Here is a 19,278-nt window from a genome sequence, read left to right on the forward strand (position 1 = left end):
AAGGATTGTAGAATGAAAAGTGACTGGTTTTTTTGCAGAGACGTCACTGTGTTTCCAGTCGACACTGCACCCCCTAAACTGGGTATTTCAGTCAAAAGCATGATCTTTTCCTAACCATAACCAAGTGGTTTTTGTGCCTAAACCAAACCACACCTTGACTAAAGCATTGTTGAAATATAAAGTTTCAACATATCCGCACATGTAACGTATCCAAGGTTTGCAGAAAAGAAGAAGTCTGGGGACTGGGCTGAACGAGGGACTGGTGTGGCTACAGAAGTGTTTGCACTTCAAGGCATTAAAGGAGACTGCAGCGGTAAAACGAAGGACGAACCTGCTTTATCGGGGATGTTGTTGTGTTTAGTTTGTGCTAGTGTGGGAAGCTGGCACATTCAATAGTGCTGAGCCCAGACAATCCTCCCAGGTGAGCCTCACTAGTCTACAGTAATGCAGAACCCCAAGTTCTCACTAAGCAAACACTTGCAGAGAAAAGAACAGACCCAGTGTTTCAGGAGGAGCAGCAGATAGAATTCAGAAAAAGGACAAGATATGGCAGAAACGTTCAAGTCACGTCTCAAGTCATTCCTTTCCAAGTGAATAGACTAACTTCATCAATACATTCAGTTTGGCTGTGTAGTCATACTGTGTCTGCAACCTATGAGACTATATACAGTATATATATATATTTATATCACTAAAGTTCTTCAATATATTTCTAATTAGAAAATGTTGCTCAAATGTCATTACTTAAAATGCTTGCTGTTAATGAAGAAAAAGAATTAAAAAAAAGATAAATTCTCACATTCAACCAGATAATTCATCAAAAATAATTTTGATCAAAATACACTGTACAGTAATTATACAAAAATAAAAATATCATACGCTGGCTACGATAACAAATCCAATTGAGATCATCTGCTGCAGTTGTTTAAGACAGACAATTAAAATCAAAGACCTTCAAACTGTCGCGCTCAGTTTATAACAAGAGAGTAAACTACAACTGTTAAACCAATAGATATACAGGAGATATTATGCACTTGCTGAATTCATTTCTATTGTACAATAGTTGTCCTAATCATTTTATACTGGCAAAAAGGACTACCAGAAGTAAATACTGCATTACAAACAAAAAACTTCCCGCTCACATCCTCGAGTCCCGACAATGTTCATTTGGTCGGTAAGTCTGCTGCACACTTACCCAGTCCACCAACAGAAAAGGAACAGCAGCAAGAGTCTATCATCTGTTAGGCCGGGCCGCTCCGTCCTGGTGCTCTCATGTTTTCATGGTGCAAATTGGAACAACGATGACCAGGATCACAGTGCAGGTAGCTGCTGCAATCAGCGCTCCGATCTTACACACCTTCGCCCTCCTGAACTCCGCCTCTTTCCTCTTGAGCAGTGAGCCGTAGCCGGGCGTGTAGACGTCCTCCATCCAGTACTCCAGGTTGTTGGGGTTCAGGGACTCCTGCGTCTGATGGAACAAACAGAGACAATAAGTAAGAGGAGACACAAGTCTGAGGAAAGCTGCACATTTTAATTATAAACATACACCTGAGATTCGTTGCTCAAACACAGCTGGGAAACAAGGAGATGCTCCGCTAAAAACACCAAGATTCAGTAAAAAACATGCAGGTTCCACGGCTCAAACACCGCTGGGAAACACCACAGTGTGCCGCTAAAAACACCTTGGTTCTTAAAAACATGCAGGTTATGTGGCTCAAATGCTGCTGGGAAACAACACGATGTGTCAGTGAACAACACCAAAGTTTGGTGGCTCAAACGGCACAATGTCTCTGTAAAAAACACCTGAGATTTGTTGCTCAAACACAAGTGGAAAACACCATGATGTGCCGCTGAACACACCCAGATTCAGTAAAAAAAATGTGGAGGTTCCATGTCGCCAAAACACTCAGGTTTTGTCCCACAAACACCTGTGGAAACACCTCAAAAGGTCTCCAATAAACAACCAGTTCAGTTGTTTGTTGGTCCTGAAAAGCATTCTGCAGCTTGGCAGGTGTCTCGCCAAGGTGTCACACCATCCACCATCCTCTCAGAATCAGAATCAGAAGTACTTTATTGATCCCCGGGGGGAAATTGTTGGCGTTACAGGTGCTCCTTAGGAGAGTAGAAAGATAATCGTATAGTGCAAAAAACATATAAATAGTAACCTATCAAATATACACAGATACACCTCCCAATGACAAAGTCAGCTTTTATATCTGTCACGTTAGAAATGTTGATATGAAACATACGAAACATACAAATGTGTTCATGGTTCGCAGATATGTACAATGCAAACATTTTCCTCTGGAAACTTCTGGGCTCTGGGCTGTTGTCTGTACTGAGATGGATCTTTAAAATGACGCCGCTGTGTGATCGCTTGTTCATAAACATTGGCATTCTGAGGTGTGTGTGTGTGTTGCACCAGCTTGTATTTGCAGATTGCTTGTCAGTGCTGTTGAGTAATCCACGACCCTTAATTCTTCACATCCAAGAGTTTGTGTAGCAGAGAAATCAGATTTACATAAGTGCTATTACTAATATTTATACTACTGGCAATTCATTCCAGAGACGTCTCAATAACCACAGACAAGCTCATTAAAGGGAAAGTTTGGATCTTCTGAAATTGGGCTGTATGAGGTACTAATCCACAGTCAGTGTAGGTTACACAGCAGATTTCAGTTGGCCCGCCCCCAGTCAACACAGAAGCTGAGCAACATACTGCTGTGGACGGGGTCAGTAACAAAACATATCATGATTCAAGAGGCGGGCCTCTGTGGTGGTCATGACAACGAGTTTACAGTTGGTAAACAGAAAATGCTGGATTCTGTGGCTGTGTCTCAGTTCAGGGCTGAAAATGTTTGAAAACAGATTGCGTCATATCAGCGCGACCACGGCCGTCCCATTTCGAAGGCTCCTTCAGATGCGGCAGAGACATGCAGCCTTCTTTCCCTGGATTTGGAGGATGCAACAGATGAATCCTTTGTGGCCCTGCCTATCCCAAGATGCATTGCGTGCCAGTGACTATTATATATTAAGTTACGTTAACTAACAGTTGTTAACTAGCTAACGGTTAGCTGTGGTTAACATTACTATGAGCTAAACGCACACAGCTTTAACAATCTTAATTTAATTTTTAAGTTTACCTGAAAACGGCGGTGAATCATCTCCTCAAGTATTAAATAAAAAAATATATATGATCACAATCTCTGGGTCCTTGATTTAGGGCTAACTAGCTTAATAGCTTACTCCTTCCTTTGTCAAGCGCAGCTGGTTGCTAGGTAACAGGGACACCAACGGGTCGGGGTGAGAACAACTGGTGATGCAGCCAGGAAATCCTCCACAGACCAGACCGTTTGGTTTGGCTGATGCGGACTTCGAAGGCTGCAGCCCCTGAACTGGTCCACATCCTCCTCCTTCTCTTCATCATCATCCACCTGAATATTATTATCTGACCTGTTGAAAATGAGCTGTCTGAGTTATGAAATGATTCTGTGCGCCCCGTTGCTCTGCCTCGTCTCAGCTGTGTCTCACCGCCACATTTCTTCACTGATTCGTGGTCAAACGTCTCTAATGGCTCTGACGGAGGCAAATAACCCAGAAAATCAAACCTGTTCTGAAATTTTATAAATATGCAACAATTTCAAAGGCCTTCACCCCAACACTGTACAACGACGCTTAAAAAATCTGAACTGTCCCTTTAAGGGGCTGCACCGAATTACCTCGAAAACAAATGACAGATGCCTTGAAAGAAAAGTAAATTATCTCAATGTCTGGCCATTTTAACCACCAAACAAGGAGCAGATGGCGAGCTCTGACTGTGTGCTAATGAGAGGAGCCAGCAGAGGGATGAGAGGAGTCAATGCGACCGGCCATGATTGACCCCGAATACAACCAAGGATAACGTCTGATAGATTCCTCCTTATTTCACCGTGTCTTCAGTCTGCACCAGCAGCCACGCTCTCTGTGCACTCTACGCGGTACACCTGACCACACCGTGCATGCTGCATCCTGACTTTAAACTAATGAGTGTACACACCGTCACCAGGGAGCTCGTTTTCGTTGTTGTGTTGTTGTGTGGGGGGCATTTTGCCTTAATTAGACAGGGACAGTAAAGAGCTGACAGGAAATAAGGAGAGAGGTGAGGGACAAACAACAAATGTCCCCAGAAGGGACTGAGCCAGGGACGCTGGCATTACATCGTCAGCATGTTAAACCACCATCACGCCTCTTTTTCAAACTCTAATTAGGGCTGACGGAGGTGTTTAGTTTCAGTTCGTGAAGCTACAGCATCTCTGAGTCAATAAAGTGAAGCCACCATGTTGTTCTTCAGGCACAGAGAGGAGAGACGCTCTGCAGCCTGGGCGTGATGAGAGCGGAGCTGCTGCAGGACTCTGTACCCACAACAAAACCTGGCTCTGCAACAGAAAGATGGATTTTGTTTTTCCAATCTGCTCTGTAATGGTTTCACTAAATACGGTGCAGGAGACACATTTGTCATTGTGAAGCTTCCAACTAACAGCGTCTTGTTATTTTAAGTGATTCTTTATTATACTATGAAAGAGAGAGCAGGAGGCAAATGGACGAACCAGAAACATGTCCCACAGTAGTATGATAATAACAGGTAAGGGACTGTTCGTTATTTATGAGGGGGCAGGAGGTGGTGCACAAAGGAGCACTAAGGAGGGACTTATGGTTTTTATTTTGGCTTAGGTAGGGGCATACAAATTTGGATAGCCGATTTTGTATTTATTTTACTGCAGATTTTTAACAAAAACAAGCCTTCTGAAGGCAATCGCCAAAATCACAGCATTTATTACAACCAGAAACTATAAAAACAGAAATTATCGTTTGATTTTCAAATTTCTGACGGCCCTCGGACACATCGTGTGCGACAAAAGGGTTGTGTCGAGTTTCCAGCTTCTCCATGATTTACAATCTCAGGTCATTCGCCCTTGTTGTAAGGGAATCATTCCAACAGCTTCATATTCTCTGCTCTAGTCCATCTACAGCCATGTTTCCATCAGCCTGGTTAGATGTGCATCTAGAAGTATCGCATCGGAAAATTATGATGGAAACGTCAAAATACGAATTGAAATCGCCTGATTTGCACAAACTAAAATACGCTCGTTTTAGCCGGGTTTTGGTTGATTCGAAAAAATGTTGATTCGCAAAACGGGGGATGGAAACAGTTATGTTTGAATTAAGTCTGACGCAGCGCACCTCTCTCCATGGTGATATCCACACTCCGGGTTGGGAAGGCGGTAATGCATTTACAAGCTGGTTGCCAACCGCCAGAAAACGCAGAAGAAGAAGAATGCGAGAAGTGTTTTGTTTTCAGTTCTACGGAAAACTCACGCGAGTTCGTCGTTTTCACCAAAGTCTGTACATTTAATGGAAACACACAGGATTCGTATTTCCTTTTTTTAAAGATATTTTGGGGGGCATTTTTTAGCCTTTATTTGATAGGACAGACAAGTGTGAAAGGGGGAGAGAGAGGGAGTGACATGCAGCAAAGGACCACAGGCTGGAGTCGAACCCGGGCCGCTGCGGCAACAGCCTTGTACACGGGGCACCTGCTCTACCACTAAGCCACCGACGCCCCAGGATTCGTATTTCTTTTAATGTGCATTTCCCAATGATTCGAATCACTTTTGGATGGAAACAGCTTATGTCTTGTTCCAGTGGCCAATTTCTCATCAGGTTCTCCTGGTTCCCCAACACCTGACCCTTGTTGACCTGGGCAACATCCGAGCTGGTGTGACGCTTGTGTTTGCATTGGAACTCATTCTGAGATAGGCTAGCAGTAGGGGTGCGCGCGATTAGTCATCTGAACGATTAAACGTCCGCCTCCTCACTAGTCGGCACCAGAAATATTAGTCAATTAAACCAATTAGGGTTTTATTCATGTACAAAGCAGCTTAACTGTCATGCAGCCATCATAGCCATCAGACAGCAGTCCCCCTCCTCGCAGTAATGCTCCAGCAGACTGGAGTTTTAAATTGGAGAGATGTCCTCTCACAAAACCAGCGATACTTTGATCTAGAAAATGAATTCAGCAGCAATGAATCTTTTTTGAGACGTTATATTATTTGTTAACGTTAAGTGAGTTGTTGTCAGATAATGTGCAGGTTTACATTCATACTGCACGCAGCAACATGCCTCTCATTTCAGCTGAAATTTAATTATAATTTACATGTTGTTTTATTAACTTTAAAGTGAAGTGCATCATTTCTGTCAGACAATCTGCAGGGTTCAATGTGCCCCACATTTCAGAGGCACCTTATTTATTTTAGATATTATCTTAGTGGTTGAGTTTTGACTGAGTTGCCGTCATGTTCACATTCATACCGCATGGCACAAAGTGTCTCGTACTTCAGCGGCATTTAAAATCCGACATGGCTGTTGAAGATTGTGATTAAAGGCTTCAAAGGACTCTGAGTGCACACAATATTTTTTGGGCCAGTGTTTCAAATACTTAATAAATTTTGACTGTTTTCTGAGTGTTTTCCTTTGTTAGACTAGTCGACTAGCCTTACTTAAAATTTTCATGTAGTTGACAGGGAAATTAGTCGCCAGGAACATCTCTAGCTAGCAGCTTTAAGGACCTTGCTAAGGGTCCAGACTGGATCTGTGTTGTCCCACCCTGACCAGAATTATAACCCCCTAACAGTCATTCCTATCAACCTGCTTCTCTGCTCCTCTGGCACCACAGTTTTCACCGTCTTTTGAACCACTTGTAGCATAACGTAATGACATCATCGCAAGCAGACAACACGATGGCGCAAATGACAGAAGTCGTAGCCCTCTGCTGCAAAAAATGAACGCTCTAGCTATTATAGTTTTTTTAGTTTTTATTTTAGATAGATTTTAAACAGGATCATGTGAAACAACGCCCACAGGTGCTCGCAGAAAGTCCTTTTTCAGATGGTTCACTTTAAACTTTCAAACTACTTTATGGTGGATTCCACCAGTCACTCAGGGAGGCTCAAGGGAATATTTTGTAGCTTCGGGGAGGATGAAAAAAAAAAAGAGAGACGAAGTCGTAACAGCCCAGCCATCCCCTCTCCTCTGATAATAAAGAACAGTCCCTAAATATAACAGTGTACTCTGCAGGACTGAATGCTCCAGTAGTCTTGTCACGATGCAAACAACAAAAGAAAGATGATTCATCCCAAATGACGGAGTCTTTCTGGGACTTGTTCTTGAGCGATTGTGAGATGGCGCACGACACAGACATGGGTCAGTGAGGTGTGATGTGGTTGTTCATTAACTCACAGGTGTGACTTGAGACAGTCACAATAAAAGGCCACTCATTAGTCATGTTCAGTGACTGATCGTTAGTGACATTTCACTGATAATCACTCACTGACCATGAAAACTCTGCTACAGTGAGGCTCCGTGATTTCGATGTCCATTGTTTTCTCTTCCAAATAAATTTGGCTGAACTGGACGTTTGTTTCGTGTTTTTCAACTCAGTGATGTTATCGTGCCTCGAGTTACTCACATCTCCCACCCTGTGTGCAGCCTTGTAACCTTTGTCTTTATCTTTCTCCATCCCCAGGGAATTTCAAGGTCAGGAACACTGTCAGAGTGACGCTCGGCTGTTGTGGCGCCCTGAAAATAGAGCCCGTAGTGTATTGATGTGTTTGAATTATATGTTTTGCTGTTTGGGCTGCTGCTCTGTCCATGCGGCTGAACATTCAGTTGTTGCATGGTTCTTTGGGCTTAAAAGCTCTGTGTGGTGGAGGAGAGTGTGTGTGGGGTGCTTAACCATGAATCGGTTTACCGCTGAGAACATTTTTGACCGGTTACACACGTCGGTCTAGAGGTTAATTTTGCTGCTCTTCAGTTTCCTGCATCGTGCACCACCTGGGTCAGGTGGGAGCTCACTAGTGGCACCACTCATCCGCTGATTACTGCTGATAACACCGTTCCACCCAAGCGGCAACCTCTGGAGCTAAAAAATGAGGCCGATGCAGAACTGCAGTTCCTCTAATGTCCACTAGAGGCTGGCTCCAAGAGCAAGTCAATCCCCAAAGACAGTGATTTTAAAATGCCGAACTTTACAGCGGAAATAAACATGTTTACAGCCTGGCACAAAAAAATGCCTCTAAAAAAAAAAAAAAAAAGGTGGCAGCGGCAGACACGCCAAACCACAAGTCCACAAACCAGCGGGTGATATCACCATAGCTGCATCTTTTTTTTCGTATTCAGAGCAGCCAAGACTAGCAGACCAGTGGAGACCAGAGGTTGGGCGTAGGCCCCCAGGAACGCTGCCCAGTCTTGCAGCAAAGTTTCCCAGTGGCCACTCGCAGTATTGCAGCGAAAAAGTCCCTTGGCCCAAAAGCATTTTGCCCCATAGACCACTGCTATAAAAGAGTTGTCTTTAAAACTACTGACAGGACACCTCCAACTGCAAACAAGGTCAATTATGACTCCTTCTGGTATGAATTTTTGATCAGTGGGGGTTATGGAGGCGCCTTGCGTTTCTGAGCTCTCGGCACCTGGCACGTTGCAAAACACCTTCCAGGGCCCTACTGACAATATATCCCCTAAATCCAACATGCTGGACCTTCAATTTTTATTCTGGCTGTGAGAGGTTTTTAAGGGTGTGCCTTCACAGAGCGTCTGTCTGACGAGACATATAATTATAGGGTAAGTTTGTTTGTAGCATCCCTAAACACGACAGAATGGCAGACAGAGAAATGCAGTGCTGTGAGGAGCTTTTTAAGTGTTGAGGTTTCGATTTGAATTGATATCAAAATGGGGGGATTTTGCTTTGCGCTGCACAATGTGATACAGACAGCCAGACCACAGGACGACAGATAAATACTAAAAGCCTTTTCCCACTTTGTCAGTAGATGCAGTAAGTGAAAGGTCTTTGAAGCCACTAAGGGAATCTGTAAGGACATCTGAAGCAGCAGTCACAGCACTGAGATGTCTTTCACCTACAGCTGGAGGCTTGTCAGGGAGAGGAATTGATTTCTGAGTCTCTGGTGACTCTGAAGGCCGTACAGTGACCATCAATAATGTGCCTCTGTGCCTGAGTCAAAGCTTAGCAGGGTCCCTGCAGTCGCAAGGAAGCCACACAGACACACATGTAAGAGGAGACGCCCCGTATCTACGACAGGTCACACATGACGATCAGTACTGGGGGAGGGTCTGCACTGGTGTGTGTGTGTATAAGTGGTAAATAAAATATGGGTGAGTTTTAATCTCAGCTGACGAAACGAAACAGCTAATGTTAACTCAGTTATTCCAGTCAGTCAGGTGATTGTCAGCCAATCAGAAAACTTTTTAACCAAACAAAGCAGTCACACCATGTTTTTACTGTCCAATCCATCATGGCTGCCCATCGTCCATCACACAGAGACAGTTCCTGTTCCTGTGTAGCCTCACAGAGTCAAAGTCGACTGACATTTCAGTGTTGAGGACTAAAATCAGGAAGCTTTTAAGAGTCCCAGAGCAGCAACAAAACGGAGTCTTGCAGTCCATATCTACTTAATCTGACCAATTCAGAGTGTTGAAGCCCCGCATTAACTCCAGATGCCTTTTGGAATTCATTTTGTACTGTGAATTTTCTCCCTCGTCACTTAAACTGAAAGCACATTTGGAAGTGACGATTAACCGGCCAGTATGAAGAGCATGATCACAGCAGAACCTGTTTCAGTGTCCATGTTGTTTTAAAGCTGCAGTGTGAAGGATTTAGGGGGAATATAAACACAGAAATGGAATATTCTGCAGCCACCAAGAACGGACAAACCAAGCATGAGCCCTTTTTATGCCGGGTTCACACAAAACGACACCAGCCCGATTATAGCCAGATGCAGCGCTAAACAGTGTCGGCTCAGATGGTGAACAATGAGTGTCGTACGCAATAATCCCTCGTTTCATCTCGTGTAGTGGGCCATAGTAGACGACAACCATGATGTTCCAACAGAAAGTCTAGCATGTTTGATTTTCTTTTTGTCGTTCACAACTTCTCCCGTCACAGCCGTCACTTTGACCAATAGGAACACAGAGCGATCCGCTGCCGTGAAAACTGTACGACAACAACAGCCCAGCCTTTTAGATATTTCCTGTAGGGACGTTACCACACAGAGTAAAAAGGAAAAATGATCTTCATAATGGAGGACATAAAGGAATAAAATTCACAGATAGTGTCTGGGCCTTTACTCAGCACAATGACAGCGATGACTGGTCGTCGACCAACGTGTCGTCTGTCACGTCTGTCGGCCAAGTCACAACAAGATTTTATGACTCCACCATCACCTAATCTGACATAGTGACTCGAGGAACAGACAAAAATGTCGTGTAGTGTGAACTTGGCATTACACATAGATGGCGCTATAAAGCCACTATGAAGTCCCTTCTTTATGCTGCCTTTGCATTTTTACACTGAACCAAACCACAGATGCGTCGTGCCATCCCAGAGTGTGATTTTAGACAGCGCGCTGGCATCCTGGAATTACGGGCATGACAGGTAAGTCACAAAAAATGGGCTGCATGCAACCGTCCACATAGAGGTCAGTGTGAACCCTTGTGGATGACGTGGATGACGAGATTCACTGTGAATTGGCCTGAAGACCAACTTGAAAAATGTTGAATGTACGCAGTTCAATTCTTCTGCAGGCTAGTTTCATTTCATCTCTGATGAGAACTCATTAGCGTTCCCCTGAAGGCTCAGAGAAGCGTCTAATAATCAGCCTCATTACGAGAAGAGGAGGCAGCAGGAACACACAGAACAGTCAGGGATAAAGGGTGTAAGGTAGGGATAGGTATGAGTTCTCAATTTATACATCTGTATCCGTGCAACATAGAGCAGGGATACTCAACTTCCTTTTCCCTGGGGCCACTTTTGTAAAGAGACAGGAGGCTGGGAGCCGAGTATGAAAACAAACATTAGTAATATTTATCAGATAAAATGAATAAACGAGGCAGCCCCGCACATGTCAGGTGTACGCAGGGGTTGTGGGGCTCAGCCCGGACCTCTGTCGGGGGGGACCGGGGTCCTCCACCACACTTTTTTTAATAAACAAGCTCTATGTTGATGCTGTTTACGCTCTCTGGGGCCCGATTTACATTCAAAGCACAAAAAATCCCCAGGTGAATAAATTTACTTTCATTGTGAAATAGGAAATGGTTGGCGGGCCACTCGGCACCCTGTCGAGAGCCAGATTTGGCCTGTGGGCCATAAGTTAAGTATCACTGATAAAGAGTAATCGCCTCGAGCCTCCCACATGTGAATGTGACTTTTACATATATGTTTTTAACTTTTTAAAATAGGTAAAACCTTTTTCAGTGAGCTGCATGCAGACTGTTGTTACGCTCAGCGCCTCCTTGCCCTCTCTGTTTATCACCAAACTGCTGCTGCAGGAATGTGAGCTGCGTGCTGGAGATCATTGGGGTAAGTCCGCCCACACACACACACACACACACACACACACACACACACACACACACACACACATGCACACACAGAGGGACAGGGCTAACTGTTAGCATCACAGGGCTAACAGTACCTAACGGTTATTCACAGTTTTAACGACAGAAGCAAGACATTTTGATGTCAGTGTGAGTTTGTTGGGACCATTTAAAGGCTCAAAGATGTTCCTTCAGCGCTGCGTCAAACCTATGTAATGGCAGCAACAGAAAGTTTGCTGATTTTTTTTTTAAGTTAAACTTTGAATTTATAGTTAAAATGCCCATCCCAAGTGTTAAATACCCACAAAGTTACAGGACGACTATGTTCAGCTCGCTCCCCTGCAGCCCTCCCGTTTAATTTGCTGGGAGTCGTCAGAGTTCAGTACCTGCAGGTCCAGAGCGGTGAGCTGCTTTCCCTTCTCTCCTGAGTTGCGTTTATACTCCTCGATGGTCCAGGACGGCTGGCCGCGCTTTCCATCTGACAGGCTGGTGAGCCTCAGGTCGGTGTACAGGGGGCTGCCTTTCACGTGGGCCTTAATGGAAGGGGTGAAGGGGTGCGGGGAGAAGACCTGTTCGCTCAGGTAGGACTCCTTCGGTGGTTTCGGGGGGTGGTGGGCTTGGGGGAGCTCGTATTGACGCTCTCGCTCTGCCTGGAAATGGAGAGAGGATTAGAGAATCAGCGTAGTTAACAACAGGGTAATTTATTCAACCCTGTGAGCATCTGTTTTAGAACAACAGCTCTGTAGTCTGATTTATTTTAGGCAACAGGGGAGTTACTCATTGTAGATTAAACGGGGCCTTTCACTGAGCATTTAGAGATGCTTTTAACTTCACAACTCTCACTGAGTGTAACAGGTTATCTGTGAGACAAGGAGCACAGGATGTTCTACATAACAGAGGGTTTATTACAAAATATTTTAATATCATCAGACTGTTCATGTAAATGCTCAGGCACACAGTACAATGTTACTCTGCAGACTTTAGACAAATAGAGGCAGTCCCCTCTCCAACCTGCTGATCATATGAAGCATGCACTGACATATATCATAATGTTAAGTCTTCCTTGCTGATGTCTGCAATATGCATGACAATTAGGGCGGCCCCCTAATAGTCAACCAAACGTCAGTCGACCAGAGAGGTCATTAGTCGGCAAGAGTCAATTAGTCACAGAAAAAAAAAAGTGAAACTCTGCACCTTGTCATAATACCAAACCTATATGACTGGACCATGTGTGAATTTAATTTGAAAGGACAGACACAGGAAGTGTCCACGCTCAGCAGTCAGACAGGAGTCAAGTTAATCAGAGAAACCCCGGTCAGTGGAAGTAGCAACCCGAATCTAGCTCTGGGTGACCAGACAGCCCCAATTCCCCGCCGGATCAGCAAACTTTCTGTTGCTGCCCTCACACAAGGTAGACCCAGGGCTGCCGCTGCTCAACAGTCCGCTGTGCTGGTTGTTTTTTTTCGCTGGCCAAATTCAAGCTGCTACAGCCACCAACTGGCACACTGTTCCCTGAGGTGCTGCCCACTCTCCTCCCGGCAAAGCAGGGAGGCCATGTTCACATTTGCATATTTCCATAGATGGGTCTTGTCGGTTACGTGTAGCCACGTGGTATACACATACATTTGTGCTGTAAATGTGTTGTTTATATATAAAACAAAACAGTCGATTAAATTTCCATTCACAGCGTGTACTCTAACAGAGTTTAATATACCCTGTCTGATATAAAGAACATTACTCATCCAACACAGATTTAATTAATTTTCAGGGAGCAGTTTTTCTTAATAGCACACACAAAATGAAGAATAAAGCCTTCCTTGAGACGGAGTATTGACTTCATTGATCCCGCAGCACTTACAAACAGCTGCCATCAATACCAACCACGGTGAGAAACATCTGTCTCCAGGGTCAGTGAAGGTGATATGAATGTGTGTTTGTCTCTATCGAGCAGAGGAGCTCGCTGTTGTGCTTCTCAGGTTGCAGTCAGCAGCCTGTGTTAATTGGATGGCTTGTGAAGCGGAGTCTTTAGAGAAACTGAAGTGTGATACATTACTCTGACGAGGCAGAACATTCATGACTCATCAACAGTCACCACTTCACCATGGAAACCGTCCTCGGCAACTCATTGACTATTCTCACAACAGTTAACTTTAATCTGAGTAGACCGCAGGAATTTGTACACGTTCACAACAGTTCATAAAAGGGAAACTCTGCCGATTTCCCCGCTCTTCCAGACCAGGAAGATATTAAATTGAAGTGCAAATAATGTCAATGTGGAATTTAAATGTGCACATCAATAAAATAATAATAATACACTCGTATTTCTGGTGCCAGATTTCTTCTACCCTATAATTTCAGACACCTTTCATATTTTTTACCTACTCACTGATGTCAAAATGTGCATTTTATTTCACTTTAAACTTGTGACTATCTGTTATTTATCTTGTGTATGCAAGTATAAATTAGACTCCTTATGTTTACCATAGGGAGCAACAGAGCAACAGTGGATGTGTGACATACAGGGCACCAAAACAGCCAGACGATGCCTTAATGGCAGCAACATCTTCTGTCTTATTTATCAAAAGGTAGACAGTGGAATCTCACCTCTGCAAGTACAGGAATATGAACGTGTTGCTGCTCAGTGACCTTACATTTTCCTCATACTTAAACCGTCTGCGTCATGACCCATAAAGTGGCAAATAACTGGCCTTACTGAATTAATGATAACATGGCCTGATTGAAGCTACAAAATGCCACTGGATCTGGCTTCTGATGGCATTCAGGTGTTTTTACATTCAGGGCCCCATTGAAATGAGATATAGCTCATGGTCTAAAGTGCGTTTAGGGCGTGTCCCACTCCTCTTATCCTGAGTTAAAGGATGCGTACTTTTATGTCTAGGTGACTCCAAATCACGAGAGCTTCTTACATTTTGCCCTCCATGGAATACCTTCTGGTCCAACAGACTGCCGTTTAACACAGGTTTAACACGAGCACTCAGATGATCAAACAGATAGTTATTAAACCAGCAGCTGATCACAGTTATCTAATCCTTTTTAATTAGAGACAAACTGAAAAGTGCTTTGCTGCTTGTTCAATAGAGAGGCAGTGACCATACTGTAAGTGTCAGTTTTGCCTGTAGACCCTGCCAGTGTTGGGTGGCATTACTTTTGACAGTAACTAGTTACACTACAACACTACTGCCAATAAAAAGTAACTTCTTATGTTACAGTGTTACCTACAGAGACAAGTAACTCCTTAGAGTACTCTTGTGTTACAAAAAAGAAAACCCCTTTGCTATTCCTTGAGCATGTTGCTGCTTATTTTATCCACAGGATGCACGTTCCTTAAAATCACTCTCCCTACACTGAATAATCGGTATCTCTGCATGCTAGTAACAGGAATGATGGACAGCAATATTGCCTTGAATATGCTTTATTAGCGTTTTATGTTTGATTACAAAACATACACCGATCAGCCAGAACATTAAAAGCACTGTCAGGTGAAGTGAATAACTTTGATAATGTCATTACAATGCAATGATCCCTGGGAAACATTTGACCACTCGACACGCACAACCCACCTAAACACTGTTGCAGACCAAGTACCCCAATGGCAGTGGCCCCCCAGCAGAAAAATATGCCATGCCACACTGCAAAAACTGCTCAGGGATGGTCCAAGGAACTTAACAAAGAGCTCAAGGCATCAATCTGGCCTTTGAATTCCCCATATTCCAATCTGATTGAGCATCCGTGAGACATTTTGGTATCTGGCTTCAAAACCAACAGGACTCGAAGCATCCGTCGCCAACCTGTGCCAGGTCCATGCCTCAACATGTCAGAGTCGAGTCAGATACAAGGAGGCCCCACTGTGGATTGGGCATACCTCTGGGGTACTGACAAGTCCCACAAATGCTCAATCAAATTGGGATCTGGGAAATTTAGAGGCCAGGGTGTCGTCTTTGGGCCCACCAACATCGGGGAGTGCCTTTGCCATGAGGGGGTGTATTTGGTCTGCAATGGTGTTTAGGTGGGTGGAGCATGTCAAGTGGCATCCACATGAATGCCAGGTCCAAAAGTTACCCAGCAGAACACTGCATTGTAACAAGATGATCAATGTTACTGACTTCACCTGTCGGGGTTTTAATGTTTTGGCTGATCAGTGTACCATCCTGTGGGTACAAGCGTGGCCAACGGCATACATTTTTTGTTGTGTTTTTCTAGCAAATCTGAACTATCTGAAGTACATAAATATAAACACAAACTGAGGGTACCCGACAGGTGGCAGCTTGGCAGCCTTTTGGCTGTTATATCGATCAGATAATGAACTATTCGTTGCATCATATGCCATCAAATCAATATCATGATTTATTGAGCATTTTACCATGATCACGATTAACAAATGATTATTTTGTTTTTGGTTTTTGCCCTCATAGTTCACTGACAGGGATTGTACTGTAAATACACTCAACTATTAAAAGTGGGATCTTTTTATTTATTGAATATTTCGAACAACTGAAATCAAATATTGGTGAAGATTCTCAGTTATCCAGATCATAAGTGCTATATCGTAGGCAACTGGACTTGCTTGAGTTTCTTGAAGACGTTCTTCAGTTCTTAAGAACTGGTGCGGAGTTGCAGGCTTTAAACTCTGTGTGGGTGTGAACCATTACAGAGTTGTTAAGGTCACATGTGTTGTTAGGGTTAGATGGGTCCAGGTGAGAATGGGTGTTAAGTTGTCTGGGGAGGGATCCAAAGACTGCATCATAGGTGAGTGATAATTGGTGTCATAGTTTAACGGCTTTGTTTAAAGACAGTCGTTCCAGTTTGACGTAGACTGCTTATTTCACGCCTCTTTCAGACCATCTTTCTTCTCTGGCCAAGATGTGAACATTGCTGTCCTCGAAGGAGTATCCCCTCTCGTTTTGATGTAAGTGGACAGCTGAGTCTTGACCTGACGAGCTGGCTCTCCTGTGCTGTGCCATGCGCTTGTTGAGTGGATGTTTTGTTTCAATGTACAAATCGGCTGTGGCTCAGAGTTACAGAGGGTCGTGTCTGCGAATGGGCAACTGTGACATGTTGTGTAAAAAGTGTTTTGAGTGGTTGGATGACTAGACAGGTGCTGTATCAATGCAGGTCCATCCATCCAAATCTGTGCCATGTTGACATCAAAGGTCACACATAAAAAAAGTCACATTTTAGTTTTAATGTAAAAAGCAAGCGCCCTGAAAATGTAGAAAATAAATAACTTGTATTTCTTGCAAACAAAATAAATCATTTTAGATACTGTCATGTGAAAATTAGAAAATAACATAGGGTTTGTAAATTTGTAAATTACTCAGTGTTATCGAGAGATGCTTTGTGGTCTGTTTTTTGCCCTGTTCATATTTGGTGATGGGATCGTGCGTCAAGTGCAACAGATTGGTGTTATCACCTTCAGTTGCTGAAACAGTTTTTACGCACTGTTTACATTTGATTTCTTTCTGTTTGATGTCGTCTTCACGAAAGCCAAAATGTGTCCAAACAACGGACACAGCATTTTTTCTCCTCCATGTTGCTCCATGTTGCGTTTTTAAGGGGACAGTATATGAACACACACACAGTGGGTAAAGTATAAACAGAACTTAAAAAAAAAAATACTGATATGGGCAAGATAACGTTGGTTCGAGGTTCTGAATGTCTGTTTCGATTAACTGCCCAGCCTTAACCCTGCCCACAGTACTTCGTGTCCCGTCTTGTTTTCAGCACAAAAGTACATTTTGTTTTGTGCAATCTGGTCCGACCCTCCTTAATATGCAGCCTGGAACACGATATAAGACTATGTATAACCCTAATTTGGCTGTAATGGCTGTGATTTTCCAGATCAAAGGGAGAAGAGTTGGCACATTAGGTCGAAGTGATCTCTATTTAAATCTGAACAAATCTAATGTGTAAATGCAGGTAAATAAGGAGCGATTCAGACCAAAGGGAACGGGCCAGACTGTGGTTTTCAAAGTGCCCTAAATAGCAGGCTCATCTTGAAGTAACAGCTGGTGGGCTTGTCATTGCTACAGTCCATTGGCAGAGGAGCTGACTGTGGCAGCTGAGTCCCAACCATCATTATCCAGGCTCTTCCTTTTCCTCTTATTATTTTCCTCCACACTGACGAAGTTTGAGAGAGGACAGAGGGCGAGTCGATCAGTAAAATGAACATTACAGTTACGAGTCTGTAGGATGAGTTAAAGGGAAATTTCAGTTTATTTCAACCTGTCTCCTATCGTCCTAAATTTGTTTCAAGTGACTAGTGACATAAAAATAATAGTTAGCATGTTAGCCGTTAGCCTAGATACAGCCGGGGCGCATAGTAGCGTCAGACCTGTTAAAACGTAAGTGAACGGGCAACCTTCAAGTGCAAAGTTAGTCCACTAAACAAGCTTTTCTTCCACAAAGACCGCCTCATATCGTTAGGATAAATGTCAGAGAACATATAGAAAACGACATGTAAACGTGTTGTCTTACCTTACCGGTGTGCTGCCATGTTTGTTGTTTACCATTTAGCTAAGGCTGCAACCCGTCCCATTCCTTGCAACAGAGGCATTCCTCTTCTGTGGGCACTGGGGCACAGCATTCACAGGTAACGTTACACCACCAAGCTCCAGAGCTAAATCCTTCCAGCAGCCATTCCTCCTCTCTCGTCCTCTACCTTTTGTGCCTCTCTCTCTCTCCTCCTCTGTTCTTCAATTTCACGAAGCTCTTCGTCAGTGTATTCTGGCTCAAATAAATAAGGGCGGCCTTACGATATGAGGCGGTCTTTGTGGAAAAAAGTTTGTTTAGTGGACTAACTTTGCACTTGAAGGTTGCCCGTTCACTTACGTTTTAACAGGTCTGACGCTACTATGCGCCCCGGCTGTATCTAGGCTAGCGGCTAACATGCTAACTATTATTTTTATGTCACTAGTGACTTGAAACAAATTTAGGACAATAGGAGACGGGTTGAAATAAACCAAAATTTTCCTTTAACACTCAGTATCACAGGACAAACCTGTGTCAGGATAAACCCCACTCCCCCCATGTTAGCGGATAGGATGCTGTTGCATTAGTTACTAAACTATGTGACCATATACGAGGTGAGATACATCAATGTTGGTCAGACAGAATTATATAAACAGTTTCACTAAATCAACTTCTTTTTTTAAAAAACAAACACAACAACACAAACCGGCATTACATTTTTGATTTGTCTGTCTGTTCCATTCTCGTGAGCATGATATCTAAAGAACACCTTGAGGGAATTTCTTCAAATTTGGCACAAACGTCCACTCAGACTCAATGATGGACTGATTAGAATTTGGTGGCCAAAGATCACTGTGACCTCACACAATTGTTTTGGCTGTAAATCAAGAATTCTTACACTAATTTTAACATTTCACACAAATGTCTAATAGGAATCGGATATAATGAAGTGATGACATTTTACATCAAAAAGGTCAAATCGTCACTCTCGAATTATAAGGTTCTATCTGGCATTTTTATCAGAATTTAGTTATTCATAGATTCTTATTCTGTAGCAGGTTATTAGCATTATGTGAGTCTTTTAGGTTATATGCATTTTTTCGACTTTTTTTTTAGATGTTTTGTTTGGAATGTGAACATCCGCAACATTGCTGCACAAACATCATGGCCATCCGCGGTCTCCCCCCAGGTGGCCCTGGTGAGAAATGAGCTTCATTTTGTCCCGTAAAGCCACTTTTGCTCTGTTAACTACTGTTAGCTCTGTTAGCACCATTAGCAGTGCAGCATAGCTAGCTGGGCTAACATTAAAAAAATGTTAAAGAGGTTTTGTGGCACAAAATTAGCTGCTTACTCACTGGGGCTAGC

The 19,278-nt window shown here is 43.4% G+C and overlaps 1 protein-coding gene across 1 annotated transcript in view; it reads right to left on the bottom strand.

The window, feature by feature from the left end:
- Positions 1–735: 735 nt before the first annotated feature.
- The window catches only part of minar1 (membrane integral NOTCH2 associated receptor 1), a 36,070-nt gene continuing 17,527 nt past the window's right edge, over positions 736–19,278 (bottom strand). Inside the window, exons 4-5 of the mRNA XM_049599231.1 lie at positions 11,811–12,074; positions 736–1,468 (exon numbers count right to left, since the gene is read on the bottom strand). Coding sequence (XP_049455188.1) covers positions 1,271–1,468; positions 11,811–12,074 — 462 coding nt within the window. The 3' untranslated portion in view covers positions 736–1,270. The remainder of the gene's footprint in view (positions 1,469–11,810; positions 12,075–19,278) is intronic.

Source organism: Epinephelus fuscoguttatus, linkage group LG2 (assembly GCF_011397635.1).
Source record: "Epinephelus fuscoguttatus linkage group LG2, E.fuscoguttatus.final_Chr_v1".
NCBI lineage: Eukaryota > Metazoa > Chordata > Actinopteri > Perciformes > Serranidae > Epinephelus > Epinephelus fuscoguttatus.